This window comes from Drosophila elegans, unplaced genomic scaffold, assembly GCF_018152505.1.
Source record: "Drosophila elegans isolate 14027-0461.03 unplaced genomic scaffold, ASM1815250v1 contig_149, whole genome shotgun sequence".
Taxonomy (NCBI): Eukaryota; Metazoa; Arthropoda; class Insecta; order Diptera; family Drosophilidae; genus Drosophila; species Drosophila elegans.
Window position 1 is genome coordinate 22143666 of NW_024545513.1, and position 22660 is coordinate 22166325.

General features: G+C 41.1%; 1 protein-coding gene across 4 annotated transcripts in view; it reads left to right on the forward strand.

The window, feature by feature from the left end:
• LOC108135421 (zwei Ig domain protein zig-8) overlaps positions 1-22660 on the forward strand; it is a 165327-nt gene that overhangs the window by 86428 nt on the left and 56239 nt on the right. For all 4 annotated transcript variants that reach the window (XM_017256145.2, XM_017256146.2, XM_017256147.2 and 1 more), the window contains one exon: positions 17094-17225. In XM_017256145.2, the coding sequence (XP_017111634.1) occupies positions 17177-17225 (49 nt within the window). In that variant the 5' untranslated portion in view covers positions 17094-17176. The remainder of the gene's footprint in view (positions 1-17093; positions 17226-22660) is intronic.

Genomic DNA, 22660 nt, shown 5'->3' on the forward strand with positions numbered 1-22660 from the left:
GTCATTGGCTCGAAATTTTTTTTAAGCGAGAAGGTTCCAAATTTCGAAGCAAAACATCTTTTCTCAGTAAAAACATAAAATTTGTTCATAGAATGAAAAGGTTATTTATTATCTTACTGGAAATTTAAAAATGCATTTTCTAATAAAGTAAATGGCTGCCACACCAATTAAAGCTTAAGTTCATTTTTATTTTTTAAATTTATTATTATTTTTAACACTTTTGAAATAATTCAAATATATGAATATTTAATATTTTAAATGTTCAATTTCAATCAGTGAAATTTTAATGCCTTTTTAAACTGTGTTGTTTCTTATATGAGCTGCTCATTTATTTTTTTTTCGATGCAATGTTCTAAAATATCATAAACTCAACTGAGATATCGGACTGGGCAAAGAGCCCTTGGTACCACGTTTTTCTCAGTGTGCTCTAAAGAGTTTTCCCAATAGATCGTGTTAGAGATTTGTATTTATTATTCCACTTTGTGCGGGTTAAATCAAATTTGCATATAAGGCATCGACTTCAAAATTTTTGCCGAACAGAACACTTCCCGACCGCAAGCGCTGGCAAACTTGATGAAAGACTAAGAGCCGTCGCGTATTATAATCAATGAAATGGAAAGGTATGGTGTGCTATGGTTTGGCATGGTGTGCTATGGTGGGGCATGGTGTGGTATGGGATTCACCCGAGTGTGTAAGTTCTGAATTGAGGTTTTCACTTCAAATTGGTTTGGTTTGGTTCGCTTTGGTTTAGTTTGCTGAATGGATTTCGGTTAGCGCGCCAAGTGCTGCGGTGTGTCCGGGAAGATGGTTCAGGCCGCCATCTCCATGTCTTTTCCAGGGGGGACTGCCTTTGTGCGTGAGTTTTAATCATTTCACGTGGCAGGCTCAAGGACACAGCTACACACACAGACACACACACTGGAGTTGGCAGGGAAACGAAGTCGAGCTTTTTACGCCTCCCAATCAGTTGCTAGTCAATCAGAGGCGAGGGGCCTAAATGCCGGCAACAGTTTTCATCGTGTTTGACTGAACTTAAATCAAGTCTTTCCCCGAGTTGCTGGGCAAAGTTTTCTTTCAGCCGTTTGTTGTTGTGGCTCGTAACTAATATAAACATGCATGCCAGGAGCTACAGGATCTGCAGGACCCACTTCCACTTTCACTATTTCCTTCCTGCGTGTGTGTGTGTGTGTGTGTGTGTGTGTGTGTTTTTTTTTTTTTTTTTTTTATATCAGTTGGTTTTATTGTCAGAATATGGTATTTACAAAGATTAGGGAAGAAGTAATAAAGATAAGGTAGGGTAAATAGATATAGCTGTGAGTTGGTTTATTCCTTATAACCCTGCGGTACTACCTCGTGGCTTTGCTTCGCAGGATCAGGATTTGCTCTGTGGCGTTGTTCAGCTTGATGTCCCTCGTCGCACTCGGTCGCGCTGCCTCTCTAGGGTCCGTAGAGCTTTCATCGCTACCGCAGCGAAGTTACTCATTTGGCCCCAGAACACCTCATCCGAGATCATACGGTCTCCCAGCGCTGTCGGGTCCCTGGTCTCGCCCATGAATACATCCCTGTCGCGGTCAAACCGTGGACAGGTGAAGATGATGTGCTCCGCCGTTTCCTCAACACCGCATTGCGGGCAGCTAGGGTCATCGTCGTGGCCAAACCTGGTAAGGTAGCTCCTAAAGCAACCATGCCCGCTGAGTATCTGGGTCAGCCAGAAGTTTACCTCTCCTTTCAGTCTTTGCATCCACTTTTTGATATCTGGTATTACTCTATGGGTCCAGCGTCCCTTGGTTGATTGCTGCCAACGAGTTTGCCACGCATCTAGGCTTTTTCCTCTTGCCTTCGCCTTAATTTCCCGCCTCTGTGAAGGAGTGCACTGCCTTCCCAGATTGGCGATATCCTCGTGGATCTCCTTAGCCTCGACTGCCAACAAGTCGATGGGGATCATTCCCGAGATAACTAGAGCTGCGTCATCGGATACTGTGCGGAATCCGGAGCAGACTCTCAGGGCACAGAGTCTATAGGTAGATTCGAGGTCTTTCCTGTACGACTGCGTTTCGAGAGCTTCGGCCCATATTGGGGCGGCATACAACATTGTCGACCGGGTAACCGATTGGAGAAGTTGTCTACGCCCTTGTTTTGGCCCCCTCGTGTTCAGCATTATTCTTGATAGTGCCCTAGCGATGTTTGCGGCCTTTTTGTTTGCTTCCGCGAGGTGTTCTCTGAAGGACAGTCTTGTGTCAATCATGACTCCCAGGTACCGTATAGCTCTGGTTGATCCTATCGTGCAGCCACCGACTTGAATTTTCGCTGTCTCTACTTCCTTACGGCTGGATATGAGCACTGCCTCCGTTTTGTGGTGCGCTATATTGAGCCCTACCGCTAAGAGCCACTCCTCGATGATTGCCACTGCATCGTTTCCAAGACGCTCTGCGTCTTGGAGTGTTTTGGCCACAATGACGATGGCTATATCGTCCGCAAAGCCTATCACCTTCGATCTTCCTGGTAACGCCAGTCTTAAGACGCCGTCATACATGGCGTTCCAGAGCAGCGGTCCCAGTACAGACCCTTGGGGAACTCCACAGGTGATCTTGTGTTCCATCACCCCTCTATTTGTGTCATAGAGTAGGGTGCGATCGCTAAAGTAGGACTGTACAATGCCTACCAAGCTCTCCGGTACGCCAAGTTGGTGGAGTGCTTCCAGGGTGATGTCCCAGCGTGCCGAATTGAAGGCGTTTTTGATGTCCAGGGTCACAACTAGGCAGTACTCCTTGCTGCCTCCCCGCCATCTCGTTCCTTCTATCGCCTTCGCCGCAGTGCACTTAAGTGCAGATATCGCGTCAATGGTTGATTTCGCCTTTCTGAAGCCGAACTGCATGGGTGACAGATCCCCGGATGCTGAGATTGCCGCCTGCAGTCTGTGACTGATGCATCGTTCCAGTGCCTTGCCTGCGTGGTCAATCAGGCATATTGGCCTGTATGAAGACGGGTCCTCCGGTGCTTTGTTCGGCTTAGGTAGCAGAACCAGCTTTTGAATCTTCCACCGCTCCGGGAAGAGGTTTTCCGCCAGACACTGGTTGAAGACGTTTGCGAAAGCTTCTGGGTGCTCGGTCATGGCTAGCTTCACAGCAGTATCTGGGATTCCGTCCGGACCCGGTGCTTTCCCTGCGGGCATATCCCTGGCAACTTTCTTGATTTCATCCGGATGGATTCTGATCGGTGATGTCTCTGCAGGTTCTGCGTACGCGCGCTGAGGAACTGAGGTTACTGTTGGAAATAGGTGCTCTACGATCGTCTTCATGTGGGAAGCTTCTCCGGCGCCGAGGGGCTTTACCTGGCCCATCTTTTTGACTACAACTTTGTAGGCTGCACCCCATGGGTCCTGCTCAGCTGAGTCGCAAAGTTCCAGGAAACACTTCTTCTTGGATTGCTTAATGAGCCTTTTTAGAGTCCTGCGGCTCTCGGCGTACTCCAGCCTCCTAAGCTCGATATTTGGGCGACCTCTCGCCCTCTGCTGCCGCCTTCTGGCCCTCAGGCAGTCGCTGCGCGCTTCCGCGATTTCCCCAGTCCACCAGAAGACTGGTTCTAGGTTCCGATGGTGGCTCCTTGTTTCCCTCATGCTGGCTTTGCATGCCGTCACCATGGCTCCCATAAGCCTCGCCGAGCTGCTCTCCGCGTGTTCACCAGTTTCGGGATCTCTCCATCCTCTGAGAAACGCGTCCTCCTGGAACGTCTTTGGGTTAAAGCGTCTGTTTGTTGGGACCGTAGTAGCTGGCCGACCGCATGCTATGTCGCAAATGATGGCCTTGTGGTCGCTTGCAGTGTAGATTTCACTGAGGCGCCAGCGGGCTTGCGAGAAAAGTGAGCTGCTGATGAATGTAAGGTCCACAACGGAGCCGGCTCCTGCTCTGCTAAATGTGTGCTCCGATCCGGAATTTAGTAGAGCTACGTCAAGTGACGCAATGGCTTCAAGCAGTGTTCTCCCTCTGCTGTTCGTGCAGACTGACCCCCATTCCACGGCCCACGCGTTAAAGTCGCCAGCAATGATAACGTTTCGCCTTCCCCTTGCGTCGTCCACCAGTTCATCCAGAACTGCCGCGAACTCCTGGAGAGAGAGGCGTGGTGGCAGATAGCAGCTGTAGATTGTGACCTCGTTCACCGTAGCTCGAATGAAAAACGAACCGGCTCGCAAGTGCTGTGGCCGGGATGACCCAATCGTCAAGATCGCCGCAGACTTCGTAGTATCCAGTACGTAGTCCAGCCCGGGGATCTTTTTGTACGGCTCGCTGATTATCGCCACATCGGCTTGGATTTCCCGCACAGTCTGCTTTAGTAGATCATGCGCGGCTTCGCAGTGGTTGATGTTGACTTGCAGGATCTTCACTTTTCTGACGGTTTTTTGCTCATAGGGCATCTCCTGCTACCTGCTATGTGGTTAACCGCTGTCTTCCTAGCGCCAACGCATAGAAAGCAGTTTGCTTCTTGCGAGCAGTTTGCTACCTTGTGTGTGTGTGTGTGTGTGTGTGTGTGTGTGTGTGTGTGTGTGCGTCTGTATGTGTGTGTGTGTGTCTAAGTTATTGAAGTTGATTGTGGCTGCTGTCCTTGTTTGACTGCCTGCAGCGAACTGAAAACGAAGGGGAACGGAACTCGTAACTCGTAACTCGGAACTCAGGACTCAGGACTCGTAACTCGGAGTAGACCACAGAATGCGTGCACGTTATGTTTACTGATTGAAGTTCAAGCGTTGGCCAAATTAAATACATCAAGCTAACCCAAGAAACTGGGGAAAATAGAGGCGGCAGCTGGAGGAATGAAACTAACAATATACACCCTGAGCAAAAATATATATACAACAGTTGCCAAGGGCAATAGAAAAATTCTGGCAATATCATAAAACAAATTTACATTTTATTTTCATGTGAAATTTAATCATTTTATTTTAAGCTGAAATTTTTGTTATTAAAATCACGTTATGCAATTATAACGTAGAAAATTGCACAATATTCTCATGCTTACTTACACTAGTTCATTGTGTGTTGATTTATTTGGGAGCGCTTTTATTTAAATGCTCTAATTTTGAGTTTATTTGTGACTTAAAAACTTAATATCATATCATACTTTATAGGTAGTACATATATGTTGTATTGGACATCGATTTTCTGAATTCTTATTTTCGGACGGTGGCGTTTATTATGGGTAATTGAAAATATCTATGCTGTGAACTCAATATAAAAACTTAATTCGAAGTTAAGAATTATTGAACAGCTATCGCAGCACAAATTTTATAGATGAAGCGCCAATTTAATTTAATCCGCAATCTTAAATTACTAAAGTGAGCATTTAAAAATCCACTTGTGTATAAAATAGAAAAAAAAAACATTTGGTAATAGAAGCGTAAGTTAAGGTTAATAGAAGCGTAAGTTCAAGAAACTGAACCAAAAACTTAAACTCGAATATATTTCTTTCTAAATTTTATAATTTCTTTTTTAATTTGTACAATGTTTTTTTAGAAAATGTTTACCATGAGAACGAAATACCTAAAGGCAGGCGAATATCATTTTTTTGAGTGTAACCACATGTAAATGACAGAGTGAATTGGTGGGAAGGAGAGGGCGGATGAGGGGAGCAAACCAAAACTGTTACCAACACATGAACAGCAGGAGGAAAAAATGCTGCAGAAATGTGTAACAAAGCGTTGCTACTTCATTAAAATCGTTTGATGTGCGTCTGTGTGCGTGACTGCGTGTGTGGGTGTGCGGGTGAGTTAAGGCAACGCATATGTCACGTATTTGTTTTGCAGTTGCTCAAAATTGTCCCATCTTGTCTGGTCTTTATCTGGAACCTTTCCACATTTTCTCGTTTTTTCTGTACTTAATCAAAATTGCTCAGGTTGCAGCAAAAAGCTGCTCGTTTTTGTTTTCCCCTTTCTCGCATTTCTGTATTTCTTGCTCCTTATTTCTGACCTCGTTGTCCCCAGTCGCTTGACGCATAATAAAACCCAAGTTGCACATATTTTGCAACCTTTTTCCAATTTCTCTCATCTTTCAATTTGCTGCGGACCCATTTCAATACAGAGCCACAGCAGACTGGCCAGAGGTTGCAAAAGGGTATGAAGGTGCAAGAAAAGTCAGGGATTTTAGGAGCCAAAATGTACAAATATCCATATAAGTCGGTACAGGACTACGTTCTGCTCATGTCACTTAATTCATCATGACTAAAAGCTTTTTTCTTAAATATCAATAATTGGGGCAATTCAATTAGATTTGTGTTTTATATGTGCAATCAAAGCCCAAAACAAATTCACAAAAGAAAAGTTAATATTAAATAAATATTGTTATTCCTCAACCCATACGAAAAAAGGAATAGCAAAACAGCATTGAATAAATTACATTTTTCATACGTTCATATATTATTAAATAAAAGTGAAATTCAAGTTTACTTTTAATAACTGCAAATTAAAATAATAGTATTATTTTATTTGTTTGGAAAAATTAATACAGTGATAGTAGGGATTGGTTGAATTTTATACAAATTCTCCGTCATTCTTTCGAGTGGGCTACATATTTTTTAGCAAGATGACTATTTTATGGTGTTGCGTATTTTCCCAATATAGCATAGCAAAGCATAGTTTGTAAATCTTTTAATAAATATTTTGAATAGCGTATACGGTGTGCTACAAAAATCACCAGGCTGATTTCAAAAACCTAGAATTTCTCTAAGTGTAAATGTATTATGTCCAAATTCTTTTCACTCAATTTAAATATTTTTCGCTTTAATTTTCATGCATTGAAAATTAAATTTAAATTTATTTTTATAATTATTATTTTAAGTCTTATATTTTCCTCAATTGTTAAAACATTTTAATGTTAAATCATGTAGTTGAATTGGCATTGTATCCAATATTATGACATTAAATATAAAATTTTGAATTCAATGTTAAGCTATTTATTCTTACCATTCCATTTTTTTATCAGTGTAGTTATATGATAAGTTATGATTGTGTTAATACATTCACAGCGCCTTGGGTTATCGTAGCCAGATTCGAATCTGCAATCTTACCGACTTGCTATCCCGGATATCGAAGTTGGAATTTTCCCGCCCGGAAAAGTGGGTATGTGACTGCGATTGGGAATGGGAATGGGAATGGAAATCGGAATGGGAATGGGAATGGAAATGGGGGTCCGAACGTGCGTTCCACTTACGCAGCGACGGTAACGGTAACGACAGCGATGCTGGCGACGCTTTTAGCAGTCGCATTATGCATGCAGCAATGCCGTGCATGTATGTTCGTCTGTCTGTCTGTGTGAGAGTCCTGTGTTTGGCTCTATGGGTGTTGGGCTCTCTGTGTGTGCATGGGTGTTTGGGGTGAGTGTGTGTGGGTTGGCTTCAGCAAAAAGTCCAAAGTAGGGCATGGCACTTAATTGAAAAACTTTTATGCGGTCGACAACGCAGCGAGTGAGCGAAATCATGGGTGGAATGGAGTGCGACTGATGGGTGGTAGATGGTAGATGGTGGGTGGTGAGTGGTGCGTGGTGGTTGGTGAAGGGGCTAAAAAAAGTCAGACGAACGGACAGCACCTTTGCTGTGAAAAAACCCCACCCCCTTCGAAATCCACCATCCTGCACAGCTGTCCCATCTCGGTAACGGCAATAAAAAATAGTTTATTGTGGCACACAAAAGGCTTTGTCCTTGTCTCATATTCTCCTCGCTTGCCTGACTGTTTTGATTTTTCCCCACATTAAGCCCGGCTCCATCATTTGCAAAAATGCCACTTTATATGCCATATACCCTATGTGTGTGTGTGTGTGTGTGTGAATAAATATGTGGGAGTAATTTGCATATGCACACAAAGCGATTGTGGTAGTGTGTAGGTGGGAAAACCTAAGACAATATGAGCTGGGCGATATCTTTCCTCTCTGCAAAATCAAATTGATTCAGATTAATTCTTCAAAATTTATTCAATAAAACGCGTAAGCTTTTCTCAAGCCGGATGAAGAAACCTTTAAGAGAGAGTGAGAAATAGATAGAAACAAATGGATAAGCTATAAGAATATATATCAGGGATAATTTCTTAAGCTAAGTCTTAAAGTTGGTATTTGTTGTCATAGTATACCCTTATTAGCTTATTAAAAATCACAATGTTGATCGAGAATAATGACACCATTAAAAAAGTAGTGGTGCTTTGACAAAAGCTGGATAAGCTTTATTAAAGTATAATATACCCATGAAAACTGTTAGTATTCCATTTAAAGGTCAAAAAAATAAGTGACAGCTGCACTAAATTCGCTGCCAGCAACTTCGATTTTCACGTTTCCTTTGAAACGTTACGCGCTCAACTGGCTATCAAGTGGTGCGTTTACTCAGTAATGAGAATATATTGCACATACGCAGCGTTGCCATGGACGGCATTTCCATTTTGCAATTTAGAATCTAGTTCTTTTTCTGTTAATTTCAATTTGCATACAACATCTGTGTGAACAGCTGCGGAAATTTGTTGGGCGGAAGCTCAAAACGATTTTTAATTGCAATTATTATGGTTTCTCAGTTGTCACAATAGCGTGTTGTGAGTGTATTAACATCAATTGTATTTCGTTGTGGGGTTGTCATTTATTAAATACTATTAAATGCATAACTTGAGTGAAGGGAAACCACTTTTAAAATGGTACGTGCATCTGTTTTCAATGCCCAATAAAATGCAATATGAAAGAGGTACCAAATTGAAAAGGCCAAGAGCTTTTAAGACTCTCTTCTGGTTGTCTGCGAAATTTCTCTTGCAGTGACAATTTTGGGAGTCTTGTTAATCCAGAATTGAGGTTCTCTGCCCTTGCTCCTTGATTTCTGCTGGCTGTGCCTCCTGTGAAAAGGGGTTGGGTAAATTGGGAGCCAGCAGGTCGAACATTTTAATTGGATATGCATTACACGACATAAGCATCTCTGCGGATTCAAAGATGAGGCATGACTTCGGATCGGCAGACGGTCGAACAGTCTGTTTATCCATGGGCTCCTGATCCGGCTCCTGCCACCCTTAACCCTCCTGTTTCTTAACCCCCTGGTACCTGTCAGTCGGTTGTCCGGCCAGCATTTGTGTGTGCAGTGGACACACAATGATGAGGCAACTGACGTCCTCATCATCCGCATCGTCCTGTTGAGATTTTCCAGGCGCCCACCAAATGAAAATCCAATGACACGCGTTCACACACACACACACACACACACACACACACACACACACACACACACACACAGGCATGGGGAGTCCAATTTTCTGCCAACTTCGCCGCACATTTGCGGAGTATAGTTGGGAAAGAACATGGGGAAAAGCGCAAAATCATTACGATTTGAATGCCATAAAATGCGTTTTCTCGTTTCGAACGGGGTTTTGGCCAAAAGGAAGAGGAGTGGGCTTGGGTGTATTGTCTGCTTAACCGCAAAGTGAGCAGGAAAATGTCTTTTTTAGTCGACAGCTAAACACTATTCAGTCTGCCACTCCCACTCGCAATAGCACTCCCTTCCCTTTTTTGTCGCTCCCCTGACATAATAAACTGAACTGTCGGAGACATGCCACGCCCTCTGCACTCCGCCACCGCCTCCGGCGCCTTGCCTTTTTCATCGCACATGCAATTGGCAGAAGGAAACTCAACACACAAAAGGCGTCGCGTGTTCTTAGTTTCTCATGGTTCCCTTTTTTTTCCTATTTTCTGTTTTTCTTTTTTTGCTCTTTTTTTGTTTGCCCCGGTCAACTGTTGGAAACAACAGGCAAAGAATGAAGTCAGTTGCAATAAGATCCCCTCACCGCTCCAAAAAAAAAAAAAAAAAAAAAACAAACACCTGGGTATTCAACGTAGATTTCGCTTTCAGTGGGCAAAGCTCCCCGAGCAACAGAAACAATCAAATTCAGCTTAACGACAAGCTCTTGACTTACATACCCCTAGATACAGACACTCGCTTTGCGATGAGTCCAAATCGAAATAAATAAAAACGAGCGCTATGGTCGGACTACCGACCTTAGGACACTCGGTAATCATTTATATAGGGAAAGGATTCATTCATTGTCATTCCGAGTGCGATATTTCATATACTTAAGAGTACCATTAGCAATAATTGATTTAGTACCCTTGTTAAGAACTTAATTTGTATAAATGTTTATTTTCTTCATAAAAATATATAGTTCTAGGTGCAATTTAAAAATTTTTAAGTTTACCTAACATAAAATCAATTTAAATCATTAACAGAAATATTTATAATGCTAGTATCTAAAGTGTGTGAAATCCTTTTTGGAAAATATATCAAGAAAAATAAAGCAATTTTGCTTCACATTGAAGGTTTACATAGCTTAAAACTAAATCAAGTCATAAGGGCTCTTCAGAATTCTTTTAGAAAATGAGGCTTAAATTACTTTAAGTCCAATTTAAGACTATTTTATGCGATCTAATATGCTATAAGATGAGACGAAGTAAAATAAGCCAATTTACGACCGAAATATTTAATTCATTTTGCAACGTGATTTCTTGCCTCACTTAAAATATATTAAAATTATTGAGTATCTTATTCATGTGAACAAATTTTTGCAAGTAATTTGAGATGCTTATGGGGGAAAAAATCAGCTAGGAGCTAGCTCATAAGCCAATTTGCGATTTGAATATTCAACTGAAGGTGCACCGTGATGCAGGATCAAGACATTTTGTGCTGCTTAAGGATCAGTTGCCGTTTGCTGAAGCATTGCAAAATGTCGCCAAGGAGATAATAAAGCTCTTATCCTTCTTGGGGCAATGAGCATACTGCTGCCATTCTGAAAACCCTCCGTTAAACTGCATTTTTATTTTTTGCCCAGCTTTTCTGGCTGCAACCCACTTTACAACTTCCTCGAGTGCCGGCTTCCTGCTGCATCCCCGTTGCCCCTCCTTCCCCCTCAAGTAATCATAAACTAACGGCGCCTCAAAGTATGCAATGCATGTGCTCGTGGGCAAATGTGTACTTTTTCTTATGTTTATGCAATGAATTTCATGAACTCTTCAATACATGAATTCCAAATAGCCCCTGCTTATGCGAAACAGACGAATGCATGAAATAATATTAACAGAGATACCAGACGGGTAAAATTAAGTAAATAAAGTAAGTAATTTAAACTACATGTCTGGCACCTCTGCTAGTTTTATTATTTTAGCTACTCTTGGTTATCTCCAAAGCGAAAAGGAAAACCAATTAACAATTAAGTCGAAGGAAGACAAGAGTAATAAATGACTTTTAAGTTGGCTGCGCCTGACCATTCAAAGCATTTCGTCTGAATTCATAGTCAACTTTCGTGTGTAAGATAATGGTGCTTACCCATTTCATGAAATGATTGCATGAAATAGCAATCGCATAAACACAGTATATGTGTACGTATGCGATGGCCTGAGTTTTTGTGAGCTGCAAAAGGGCGTTTTAAATTGCATTTTGTATTGATTTCAATTAAGTTCTGTTCACTTATCCGGCCGGGAAAAGTTTCCACCACCGCCCCGAATCTGTGTGTTTCCGCTTTCCCGGCGACCCGAGTGGCGTGTTACGTATACGCCTCGTTGCGCTTCAATTGGCTGGGGTTCCCTGATTGATTGTCTAATTGTTTCGCCGGGCGAAAGTGCATCTAGGCTTGGAGGGTGACTTTTGCTCATCTCCAACTGATTTGTGGCCGCCCCTACGTTCGATTTCCCCCCACCCCATGTCGTTATCTTTTAAAAATGTGATTTTAATGTTTTCTTAATATCCCCTACACACACACACATATGTGATGGATGTGGGCGATATGGGTATGGAGCGCAACTCATGGAGGGCCACAAAAATGAAACTCGATATTTATGTCTACTGCCACCCCGCAATTCAATTTCTCGGAAAGGGAGCACGTGTGCTCGCGTGGGAGTGCCGCTTGTAATCCTTTGAGCAGAAGGGAATTAATACTTTCCCTGAAGCCGTTTATGCGCGCGCACATGTCACCGAACATTAAAATGTCAAATTTGGCTTGTAAATACCCTGCCATTTGAGTTTTATTCGCCTTTTACCTGCCACGCAGCGCATTGTTGCCATTTCCACAGCGGAATTTAATTAATGGATTCGCTTGCAGAGCGTCTAATCGTAATGAAAAGGAATGCGCCCACACACAAAATTAAAAGCCAATTGAGCGGTGACGAGTGCGGGGCCGCTCTGCCATAACTCACGTGCCCACCCTCGCCAAATGCAGCCGCTCCTGGGCCGGGGCCATAAATGCCAATCATTGCAGTCCGGCCAAAGGACTCCTGTTCCTCCTTCTTCACCATTCTTCAGCTCGACTCGACGAAAAAACAGCAAAAAGGCAAGCGCGCAGAAATAACAATTCAGCTTTTAATTTCATTGCTTTGAGCACTCTCCTGGGATTCGCATGATAAATGGCGCCGGCAAAGCCAAGCCCCGTGGAAAAAGGGAGGGGACCTAGTACAGTCGGCCAGCCAAGTTCATTCACACGACTTTTATAAGTACGAACGTCGGCACAGAGTCCAGTATGTGCACTGGGAAAAATTGCCAAGGAAATGATTCAAATTCATGGAGGTTTTTAAAGTTAAATGCGTCTTGTTCAATATCACAAGTTATCACAATTATCTGACGTTTTATCGTCAGCATATAGAATTTACCGCCAAAAATACTATAAGCTATGGAGTCATCGAGTTATACAATGAATTTTAACTATTTACTTAAACTTTAAAAAAGATTGAGCTACGAAAAATATATTGTACTATAAAGTACAAACAATTCTATAACTTTAAATATTAATTTATATAAATATTTATATATTTATCAGATTATTTCTGATAATAAGAGCACTCGACACAAAATAAATAAATCTTCACTAATAACCTTATAAAATAGTTAATAGTTAATAACAATTAGTGTATATAAATATTCCATTAAAATAAGAGGCAACTAATTCTATTACAATTTTATGTTTAAAAGTTCCTAGGCAACTGCCAAATGGACATTCGATGTTATTTTTTGTCTCTGGGAAACCAAAACCATGTACAATTATTTGGCGTGCGCCGAGAAATGCCAACGCCCCACGGTAATCCCTCAAAATATGTTTCATCCAATTCCGCGAATGGCTAACCCTAAACCCCTAATCGAACTTTCAACTTGGTGGCCAACTTTTTCCACTCAGAAAATAAAACAAAAGTCGAAAAACACGAAGCGAAGCAAAGCATTCGACTAGGCACTGACCCGCTTGATATTGTTTAAAATGAAATTCGAATCGACTCCCACACCTCGCCGAAGTGGCAGCCATTTTGCGATTGCCTCAACATTTTAATCTAATTTCAATGTTCTCGCCCAAAAAGCGAGGGGCAACGGAGCGGAAACGGTGAAAAGTTTCATCGCGGTGAAAGCGGAAGGAATTCACGCAGGGCGGGGTCGATATGCGTGGAAAATTTTGTGGTCAGTTGTTGGAGGAAATGGCCAGCCCCCCATCCATCACCTTTTATTTGCCCCCCCCACTGACGACTCGCCTGTCAAAGCGGTAAAGTTAACGCCAATTGCCAAACGCTCTCAATTAGCTTTGATTAAATGGAAGCAATCCTCGCCGGTACTTCGTCCCCTTCTCCCAATCTCTCCGGCTTTATCTTGTGCATGGGAAAAGGTATTAACATAACTCTGACAAGGGGTTCGGTGCACTTAGATCGTCCATAAATAAAGCTTAGTTTTGAAGTGTCCGAAGGGGAGAAAAACACAGTAAAAACGATTGTGTTTGGAGCCACGAAATACCACTGTGAAATACCCGCTAAACACTGCCAAAAAAGTTTTTAATAAAAATATTGCATATATGGTTACTTTGCCGAAAGTATTCAATAAAATATGCATAAGCCTTCTTTGCTTTGTTTCATTACTTTTCACTTTTGATTGTGAGTTCTCAGTACAACACAGAAAGGAAGAACTGCTTAATAAACGTCTAAGCATCTTGAGTTTTTGATATCATTATCAGTTCTTAACTAAAAGAACATGATTTTTATAACCAATCTCTTCTCGGCTAAATGAAAAGCTGAAAAAATATCCTTTTAATCCTGTATTTCTAAAAATTCGTGAGGTACAGCAAATCTTTTAATGTAACTTAAGACCGTGAGGAAATTGGCAAGCCGAAACAGCTCTTACTAAAATGTTGTATTTTATAAATCGACAATATATCGAATTTAGTCGATTTTCCAATTAATTGTTCATTGGGTCCTATGGCAGCTAGAAAATAAACTCAATTGATTTTTATAAAATTGAATATTAATTTTTTTTTTAATCATAAAAAATCCAATGATGATATTTAGATTCTTATTTTTATATGAATCAAGCGACTAATGATTTGCTTAAGATTTAAACCAAATTTTTGAAAATTAAAAAAATTGACTTTAAATAGAAGTGTATGCGTATATGTTTATGAACAATATCGTAAAATAAAATAAGCTCTGAAAAGGTAAGAAAACGATGAAAAAGGCAGTCATTAGTGTTGATTGCACAATCAGGTTGGAAAACTTGAGTCGACCAAGGTGCAAAAACGATACTAATTGTGGTGGGACTAAGCTACGAAATTCCTATTGGTTTTGTTGGCCAAGATAGTCCGCATTCTCCGGCCAGAAATCGGCTTTGTGCCTGGGTTATTGTCGGGCTCACAGGTCCCAAAGCACTCCAGCTGGTCGGTTTATTAGGATTTGATTTGACCCGAAATGTTTGCCTTTGACAGCTCTCTTTTGGCGCTGGACCGTGTTGACCCCTGCCTCGCAGGGCATTTGGGTGCCCTTTTCATTTGCATTTTGCAGTTTGCTTTTTTGCGCCTAATTAAGATGACCAGCGATGCAGGAGGCCACGAACACGGACACGAACCCAGGACCCAGCAGGATCTGGCAGGACCTGCAGTCTCCCAACTCCACATCCTTTGAACCGGCATCCACAGTGGCTTCCCAGCCTGGCCGGCTTATTATCTCATCTAATTTACGGGTCTTCCACTCGTCCCTCCCCTCTGCTCCACTGCTGGCCAAACTGAATGAAATCAAGCCGTGTAATGAGCAAAAAACTTTCTAAAATGTGCCAATGCTCCCCGAGCAAGATGGAGTCCATAATTTTCTGTTAACGAAAGCACCGAAATCCCCCGACACACCGCCGTTTTCCCTTTATTACACTCCGAGAAGTGAACAAAATAGTTCGGTGATTCCAAAAGTCATTATAAAATAAGAGCACGAGCCCTACGTTTTCTCTTTCAACCAAAAAATATTCGCAGAACTGGGCATTCGAATTCGTTGTATAGGCATGCACTTTTCAATATTTCTACAGAATATATTCACACGGCGAAATTTGTTTAATTGATGGTGTCATACAAGTTTGTTTACCCCTACAAAACTTTTTTCTTATCTTAAAATAAGCTTCTTTTGATTTATGAGTTTTTAATTGCTGCATTATTGTTTATTACTCATTTGCCTTTGTTTAACCACATATTTAATTAAGTAGTTCTAATGACAACTATTAAATTTAAAATATTATATTTTGTCTATTTGTATTTGTCCTACAATTAATATATTTGTAAAACAAAATTTTTAGTTTTCAAAAAGTTGAGTTAATCAAGATGGTCTTTGATTGCCTTTTAAATACCCTCTAGAGATTTATGGCAATATCTAATAAAGTAGTTCTCTTACTTTAAGTTCGACCTGGAAACAGCTTCAATTCCTAATTTAGCTTACAAAGTTTTCAAAACACCCTTACAGTTTCTTAGTCACTAGTTTTTCGTCGACTGCATCTACTACATTTTAATAAAAACAATTTCGCGCATTGCGCTGCTATTTGTGAAGTGGGCCAAAATAGTCCGGGAGCTGCGTCAGAATGGCAAAAATTTTAATTGTTGCATACCGTTGTCGACGTCGCCAACATGTCCTTTGCAGGCCGCCTGGAGCCTGCAGGATATCTGCGCTCCCGTGTGTCCTGGGCGATGTTAATGTGTCCATTGTGCATTGTGTTGGTTAACAAAACCAATTTGCCTTAGTGGATTTTTATGTTGCGCTTCGGTTTTGCAGTTCCGGGCAACACTTTTGTCTGCGGTTTTCCGGGTTTGTTTGTTTGCATACTTGCCTGCTTGTTTGTTTGTTTGTTTGTTTGTTTGTTTGTTTATTTGTTTGCCTGTTCGTCCATTTGTCAGCTTGTTTGCCGACAGTGTTGTTTCGACTGGTTATGAACTTTTTGCCTGTTTGTGTAGGTCATGATTTGCTTTTAATTGCACTTAGCTGCGGGGCTCATTTGGCCGAGAGTTTGTTTTAGTTATAATTTGAGCTTGTGCTTTGCTACAGGTCTGAGTGTAGGTAAGACCCTTATTAAAATCCGGAAAAGCCATGATACTGACCTTTCCTAACAAAAATAACCAACATTATGGATTATGCTAGCCTTTAGAATGGGTGCTTCTGAATAAAACAATACGATAATTGTAAGGTTCGCAGCAAAGCTTTGTTTAAAAATGTTTTAACAAGGCAAAATTCATACAATTTTGGGGCGTGCGCTGCAGCAAGTTGGCTAACTCGTAAACCGGACTTTTATATATCTCATTTAAACTGAGACTATGTAAAAACTACAAGTTTAAAATTAATATAAAATATATATAGAATTACATAGCAATCTCTAAATTCCTGAAATCACTTATAAAGGTGTCTAAAAGCATTCAATCAATATTTACTTTAATGTTTACTTTTCGGAACATTTATTGGTGATTTTTGTTAAACCACTTTTAACCATTAATTCTTTAGTAGATAGTTTTGAATTGAGCATGCTGCTTATTTATACTTTTTTATAGTATGCAATCAGTATAATTTAAATGAGGAAGTCCCATAGATTTATGCCGAAACATTGTACTCTTTTCATTTCATACCTTTGGGCAAGTCTATTAGTGACTTTTGTTTAACCACCTATTAACCAGTTAATATTTAAGCTTAATACCAATGGTGAATAGTTATGAATTTTCATATGTGAATTATGTAAAGAAAATATGGCACCAAAAGCAGATAGTTAAATTAGTTTACATCATTTTAAAACTCCCTTAATCACCCTAATAATCACCATTTTTCCCTCTTTAATTTCAGTTGGCATAAGCTAACTCTAGTTCCTGACCTACAGACTTGGCAGTGCGAATTCGCATTCCGTGAATAGAGGAACTCCAAGCAAGATGTCGACACACTGGCTAATTCTCCTGGGAACGCTGTGTCTGCTGGCAGGTGAGTTCAACTATTTCCGAATACCATCCCCCTGCCCACGTGTCCTAGGCCCACTGAGGTCCGTCCTCGGCATTCCTGGGGAATGGGCTGGGGACACCCGTTTCGGGGGATTTGGGATCGCAGCAGATGCCTCGGCCAAACACCCTCCCCTTTGGAATCTACTTTGCATGCGCGGCACGTATAAACAATTTCGTTCGCGACTGCAGCTTCGGCAGCAGCACCCCCTTGCTGAAATTGTTTTAAATCATCTACTCCGCCGTCTATTTTATAAACTGAAATTTAAAATAACAAGCCGTAAGCGTGCTTTGATTATTGTGGGCGTGGCTGGCAGAGCACGAGAAGAGGGAGGGTTTCTGGGAAATAATATTGGATGCGCAATAGAATAAAACAGGGACAGCATTTCAGAGCTTGGCAAACTGCAAATTGAGCAGAAAAGCATTCGGTCTTCGCGAATCGCTATTTTAGACGACTGCAGGTGAACGCAGAGTGTACGAGTGTATCCATAAGATACGACGAGCTCAACACAATGCTCGTTAAAATATGAGTAGTTCGATTGCACTTGGATGTCGATGGATGGATGGATGGATGGATGGATGGATGGTTGGATGAATATGGATGTAGCCATCGAAGTGCACCCCAGTAATCCCTTCTCCTCTTGGCAAATACGTTTTAAATGAGTTTTGTGCAGCGGGTTGAGAGGAGTGATGCCTCTGAACAAACACACGGCACTTTTGATTGCTTAACAAATTTATTTCATTTCATTTTGTTTCACCCAAAGGCAGCCTTAATAGCTTTTCGAGGTCACCACCGCACCAACACCTTCGCTTTGATGAAATTAATGTTCGAGTCAACTGATGGCAATCAATAAAATGTCAGCCAAGGAAAAATTGTTGGTCTGATTAAAGACAGCTTAGCCGTTTTCCGTTCTTTTCGTGGCGCAGTTCGTGCCTTCGTAACTCTCGTGTCGCTTTTTTGGGCCACCCCATTCCAATTTCCATTGCCATTCGATTTCCCCAAAAAGATCAAAGGGCGGACTATTGTTAGGCAAATGCTGGGAGCTTAATGACAAGCGCTAAATGGAAGGTAATCAATAATTTTGTGACGAATATCGGGCACCATCAGGTTGCATGAGTAGAGCAAATTGAACAGCAATTAAAGTTCGGTGAGGTCTCCACGCTTAACGATTAAACGAACTGGGCCATCGCTTTGGTGACCCCATTGATTGAAATTAACGTGAATACATTCAACAGGTCGATGGGGTCACCAGTTATTGGCTAATAAAATAATAATTGATTGGCTCGAAATAAGACTGAAACAGTGACCCATTGAAAGTTAATTTTACGCTTCTCTTCCATTTTATTTCTTTCCTTTCGGTAGTCAAAGAAGTAATCTTCTTATTATACCTTTCATTTAAATAACTTTCTATTGATTGCCTTCAACTTTTGAGTGTCAATTATAGTTTCATTGCTTTTGGTAATAAAGAAAAAATCTTTTAACTTTATATGTAAGTTTAATTTCGTGCTATTGATTGTTTTGAGCTATTAAGTTTGAAATAATTGGCATTTATTTTTAGATAAGCAACTGAAACTTACGCCATCTATTTAATTAAACTCTTGCCTACTTTGACACTAATAATTTAGCCTATGAAACTTTTACCACACGGAGTTGTAAATACGGAGTAAAATACATTTTACTGTGTGCTTTTGATTGTTAATTATCGCTGTCTAATAAATTTGTTTAGCTGGTCTTAAGACTAAGTTTTTGTCAATATTTGGATAATTGTTTAATAATTTGCTGTTAATTTCATTCCTTGTTGTGCATTCTTATACAAAAACATTGATAATTTTGTTGTGAAGAATCTCGTTATAGCATAATATGTTCAGTAATACATGGGACTTCCCCTGACATTTTTGATAAAACCTGGTGACCTTAATATGGTTTAAGCTCTTCAAAATATCTTTTGAGTGGGATCTTTATAAATAGCATGGTGATTGGCAAGCGTCGTAAGCGTCGTAAGTTCTGGAACGACTGCAAAAAGTCCGCCAGCTAGGCTGCTCATAACCCTGATCGGAATCTGGAGGAGACTCGACTTGAATGACATAAATCAGGGCATGCCACCTCCTCGGCATCCCTATCGGCATTACAATCTCAACGCTCCGTACTGGCCAACCACAAGCTAAATAGTTTCGAGAGCGGCCATTATATGGGAACTGGTGCTGGTGCTGGGTCGGGGGTCGGGATATATGGAGGGAAATATGAAAAATGCCATCAAAACGCCGCGAAATGAACTCCCTAGGATGCTTGACTCCGACTTGACTGACTGACTGACTGACTGACTGAGTAACTGAATGACTTACTGACTCGCCGAATGACTGACTTGGTTCAACTGAAAAGACGCTGGGCCATTTATAACCGGGCTGCGGGTTCGGGTTCGGGTTCGGGTTCGGATTCAGCTTCGGTTTCGGTTTCGAGCTTGGGTTAGATGGCGGTCATGTTCCCCTGATGCGATAAGAATAATTGGAATGTCAGTTTAGATGCGCGCACGTAAAAAGTGAACGCAAAGCGACACATACACATCCATTGCCGACGCCGCCTCTGGAACGCAGTGAGGGGCGTGCCAGCTGCACATGTTGCAGGCCCAGCAGCAACACTCGAACAAAAGTGCGATCTCTTTCTTATTTACACTTTTATCTCATTTTTGGGCCTGAATATTTGGTGATTTTAAATGCCGTTAAAAGGTGTCTAAAAGTATGCAATAAAAAAACCCACGAACTTTCGGACTTAAGATTTATGTTGTATACTTTTAGGCAATTTCAAAACCTTTGTGATTTCACCTCCCTCTTTACGCATTCAGACTTAAAAATATTTTTATTTTCCATATCTTAGGAAACAATATAAAGCTTCCTAGCGAAATTATTTAATCTAATTTAAAATTCAGATCGTCAGGCAAATATTCAACATATTGTTTAAATTCCATTGTTTCGAAACGCATATCAGGCATATGCTCGTTTGACGTAAAGCCATTAAAATTATTAAGTGTGTAATAAAGCAAAAAAAAAAAGGAAAAGCGGACAAATATGTATTATATAATTTCACATATCTAGCTAGTAAGCTGAAAAAAATCTTTTTATTTAAATGTAATACCAACAGATTTGTAAGCTTGTCAGTTATTTAGATATTGATAACATTTTTAGATGCGAAAACGTTTTTTTTTTAAGTGAGACTGCAGTAAATATAGCACAATAGTTGCATGATGTTGCTGCTGTTGCTGCTGTTGCTGCTGGTGTTGCTGTTGCTGCTGCTGTTGCTGTCGTCGTCGTCGCCGGCGCACTTGGCTGAACAATGACATAAGTCTAATGACAAGCAGAACGACGATGACGACGATGGCCGAATAGCGGATGGCAAACGGCGACCGCAAAACCACCGCCAGGAACAGAAGGACCTGCAGGTCCTGGGGTCGTGGGGTCCTGGGGGTGTTGCCAACCAGAGATTCAGCTGCTGTAATGACACTGACAACAATGACAACGCTGACATGACATGCCGGGCGGGACTTGATGGTGAAGGGTGGCGGGTGGCGGGTGGCGGTTTGGCGGGGTGGCAGGGTGGCGGGGACAAGAAGTCGGAGAAAAAAAAGCGAAAGAATTTCGAGTACAACGGAATTCCATGTTGGCCATAAAGAAGCTGTAATACCCTAAAGTATCTGAAAAAGGAAGCTCTCGTAGCTGTTAGTACATCGGGCATTAAATTTTCAACCATCACACACAAAAGAAGTTGTTCATCTTTTGTGAGCTTAAGGAGCTGCGTGCTGGCTAAAGTGCACTCTTTTTCTAAGCTTTAAAAGCGCACAACATGGATTTGGTCATAATAGTTCTTCATAATGCAATGGATTGTCGAATTCACATAGATCTTTCAACTGTAAAACCGAAATCATTTATGGTTTTAGATTTATGAGTAAAGTGCACCTTAACCCTCATTGTTTGGTTACTCAGTATGAATTTTTCTTTAAATTTCTTCTGGCAAGACAAAATCAACAATAACAATATTTTATTGACTTTTTAAAAAGGCATTTTTATTAAGGCATAATTATTAATTTAATTTAATTTACTTGATTAAGATATTACTTACTATTAACAATTTTATATTGTAGCTTGCATGTATTGAGAAAAATAAACATTTATGACACTTTTTTTAAATTTACAAATCAAAAATATAAATAATATTGTTAAATAATATTAACAAATACTAATAGCACTGAAAGAATACTTTTATTAATTTAGAAATCATAAATATATTGAGAAAAAAAAAGTTTATGACTTTTACATTTTTTTTTTTACTACACTAGTTAGATATTACATAACACTAAAATATGTTTATTTCTTTATTTTATATTCTTGTCATATATTGAAAAAATAATTCCAATATTTTCAAGTCATAAATAAGTAGTAAAAATTAACTCAAAATATTTTCGGCTAATTGCATGCATATATATATAAATATAGAGTTCATCAACATTTCAAAATATCCAGCCCGTCAAAGGGTTGTGAAAGAAATCAAATTTGAACACAGTGAAAACGGAAACTATGGGGGTGGCGGTGGGGGAGGGACGGGGTAGGTGCACGAGTGGGTGGACAGCGGGTGGGCAGTCTAAGCATAAATTTAGCTGCATGCTGCGGTCAGCAATATGCGTCCATGATAAACGAGCTGGGATAGGGTTTTTCGTCTAGCGAAGGGGGCTTTTCGGGACTGTCAGGATGCAAAAGTGAAGGCAGTGGGGTAGTCAGCCAGCCGTGCCCATTTATCGTCCAAATTGAAATTGAAAATCAGGCAGGCGCAACGCGCATCGGGTGGCAGGAGACTCATTCTCAGTCCCAGAAACAGGAATCGTGAATCAGGAATCGTGAATCAGGAATCGAGAAGCGTGAATCCAATGTCCACTTGTGTGCTGAAAAACGGCGTCATGATTAGCTTGTTGCGCATGCGTTGTGGGCGTGGCCATTTGGGCCGGGGATCGCAGAGCGGCACTTGCAACAGGGTCCTGCTGCTGACAGGTCCTCGAGGCGGCCATAAAACGGACAGACGGGGGTGCCTCGTTTGCCACAACGATGCAACTCGTGTTGCTGCTGGCACTAGATGTTGCGGCTGCAACTGTTTTCGATGTTGCAGCAGAGAAATACGTACTATACGAACTGTTGTTCATGCTGTCGTTGTTGTCCCGCATACTTTTACCACTTCTATACCCCGAGTTTCTGCTGATGTTGCTCCTGTGCTCGCTGTGCCATTGTTGCTGGCGCTTCCATTGCAATTATAGTTGCTGCTGGTGCGGCTTCCACCGATATTGCTGCTCTGGCCATACATCATTCTGCTGCTGCTGCTGCTTTCACTGTGACTTTTCGAAAAGCATTGAAAACAAGTCAAAGAACCGTTTGTTTCTGTCG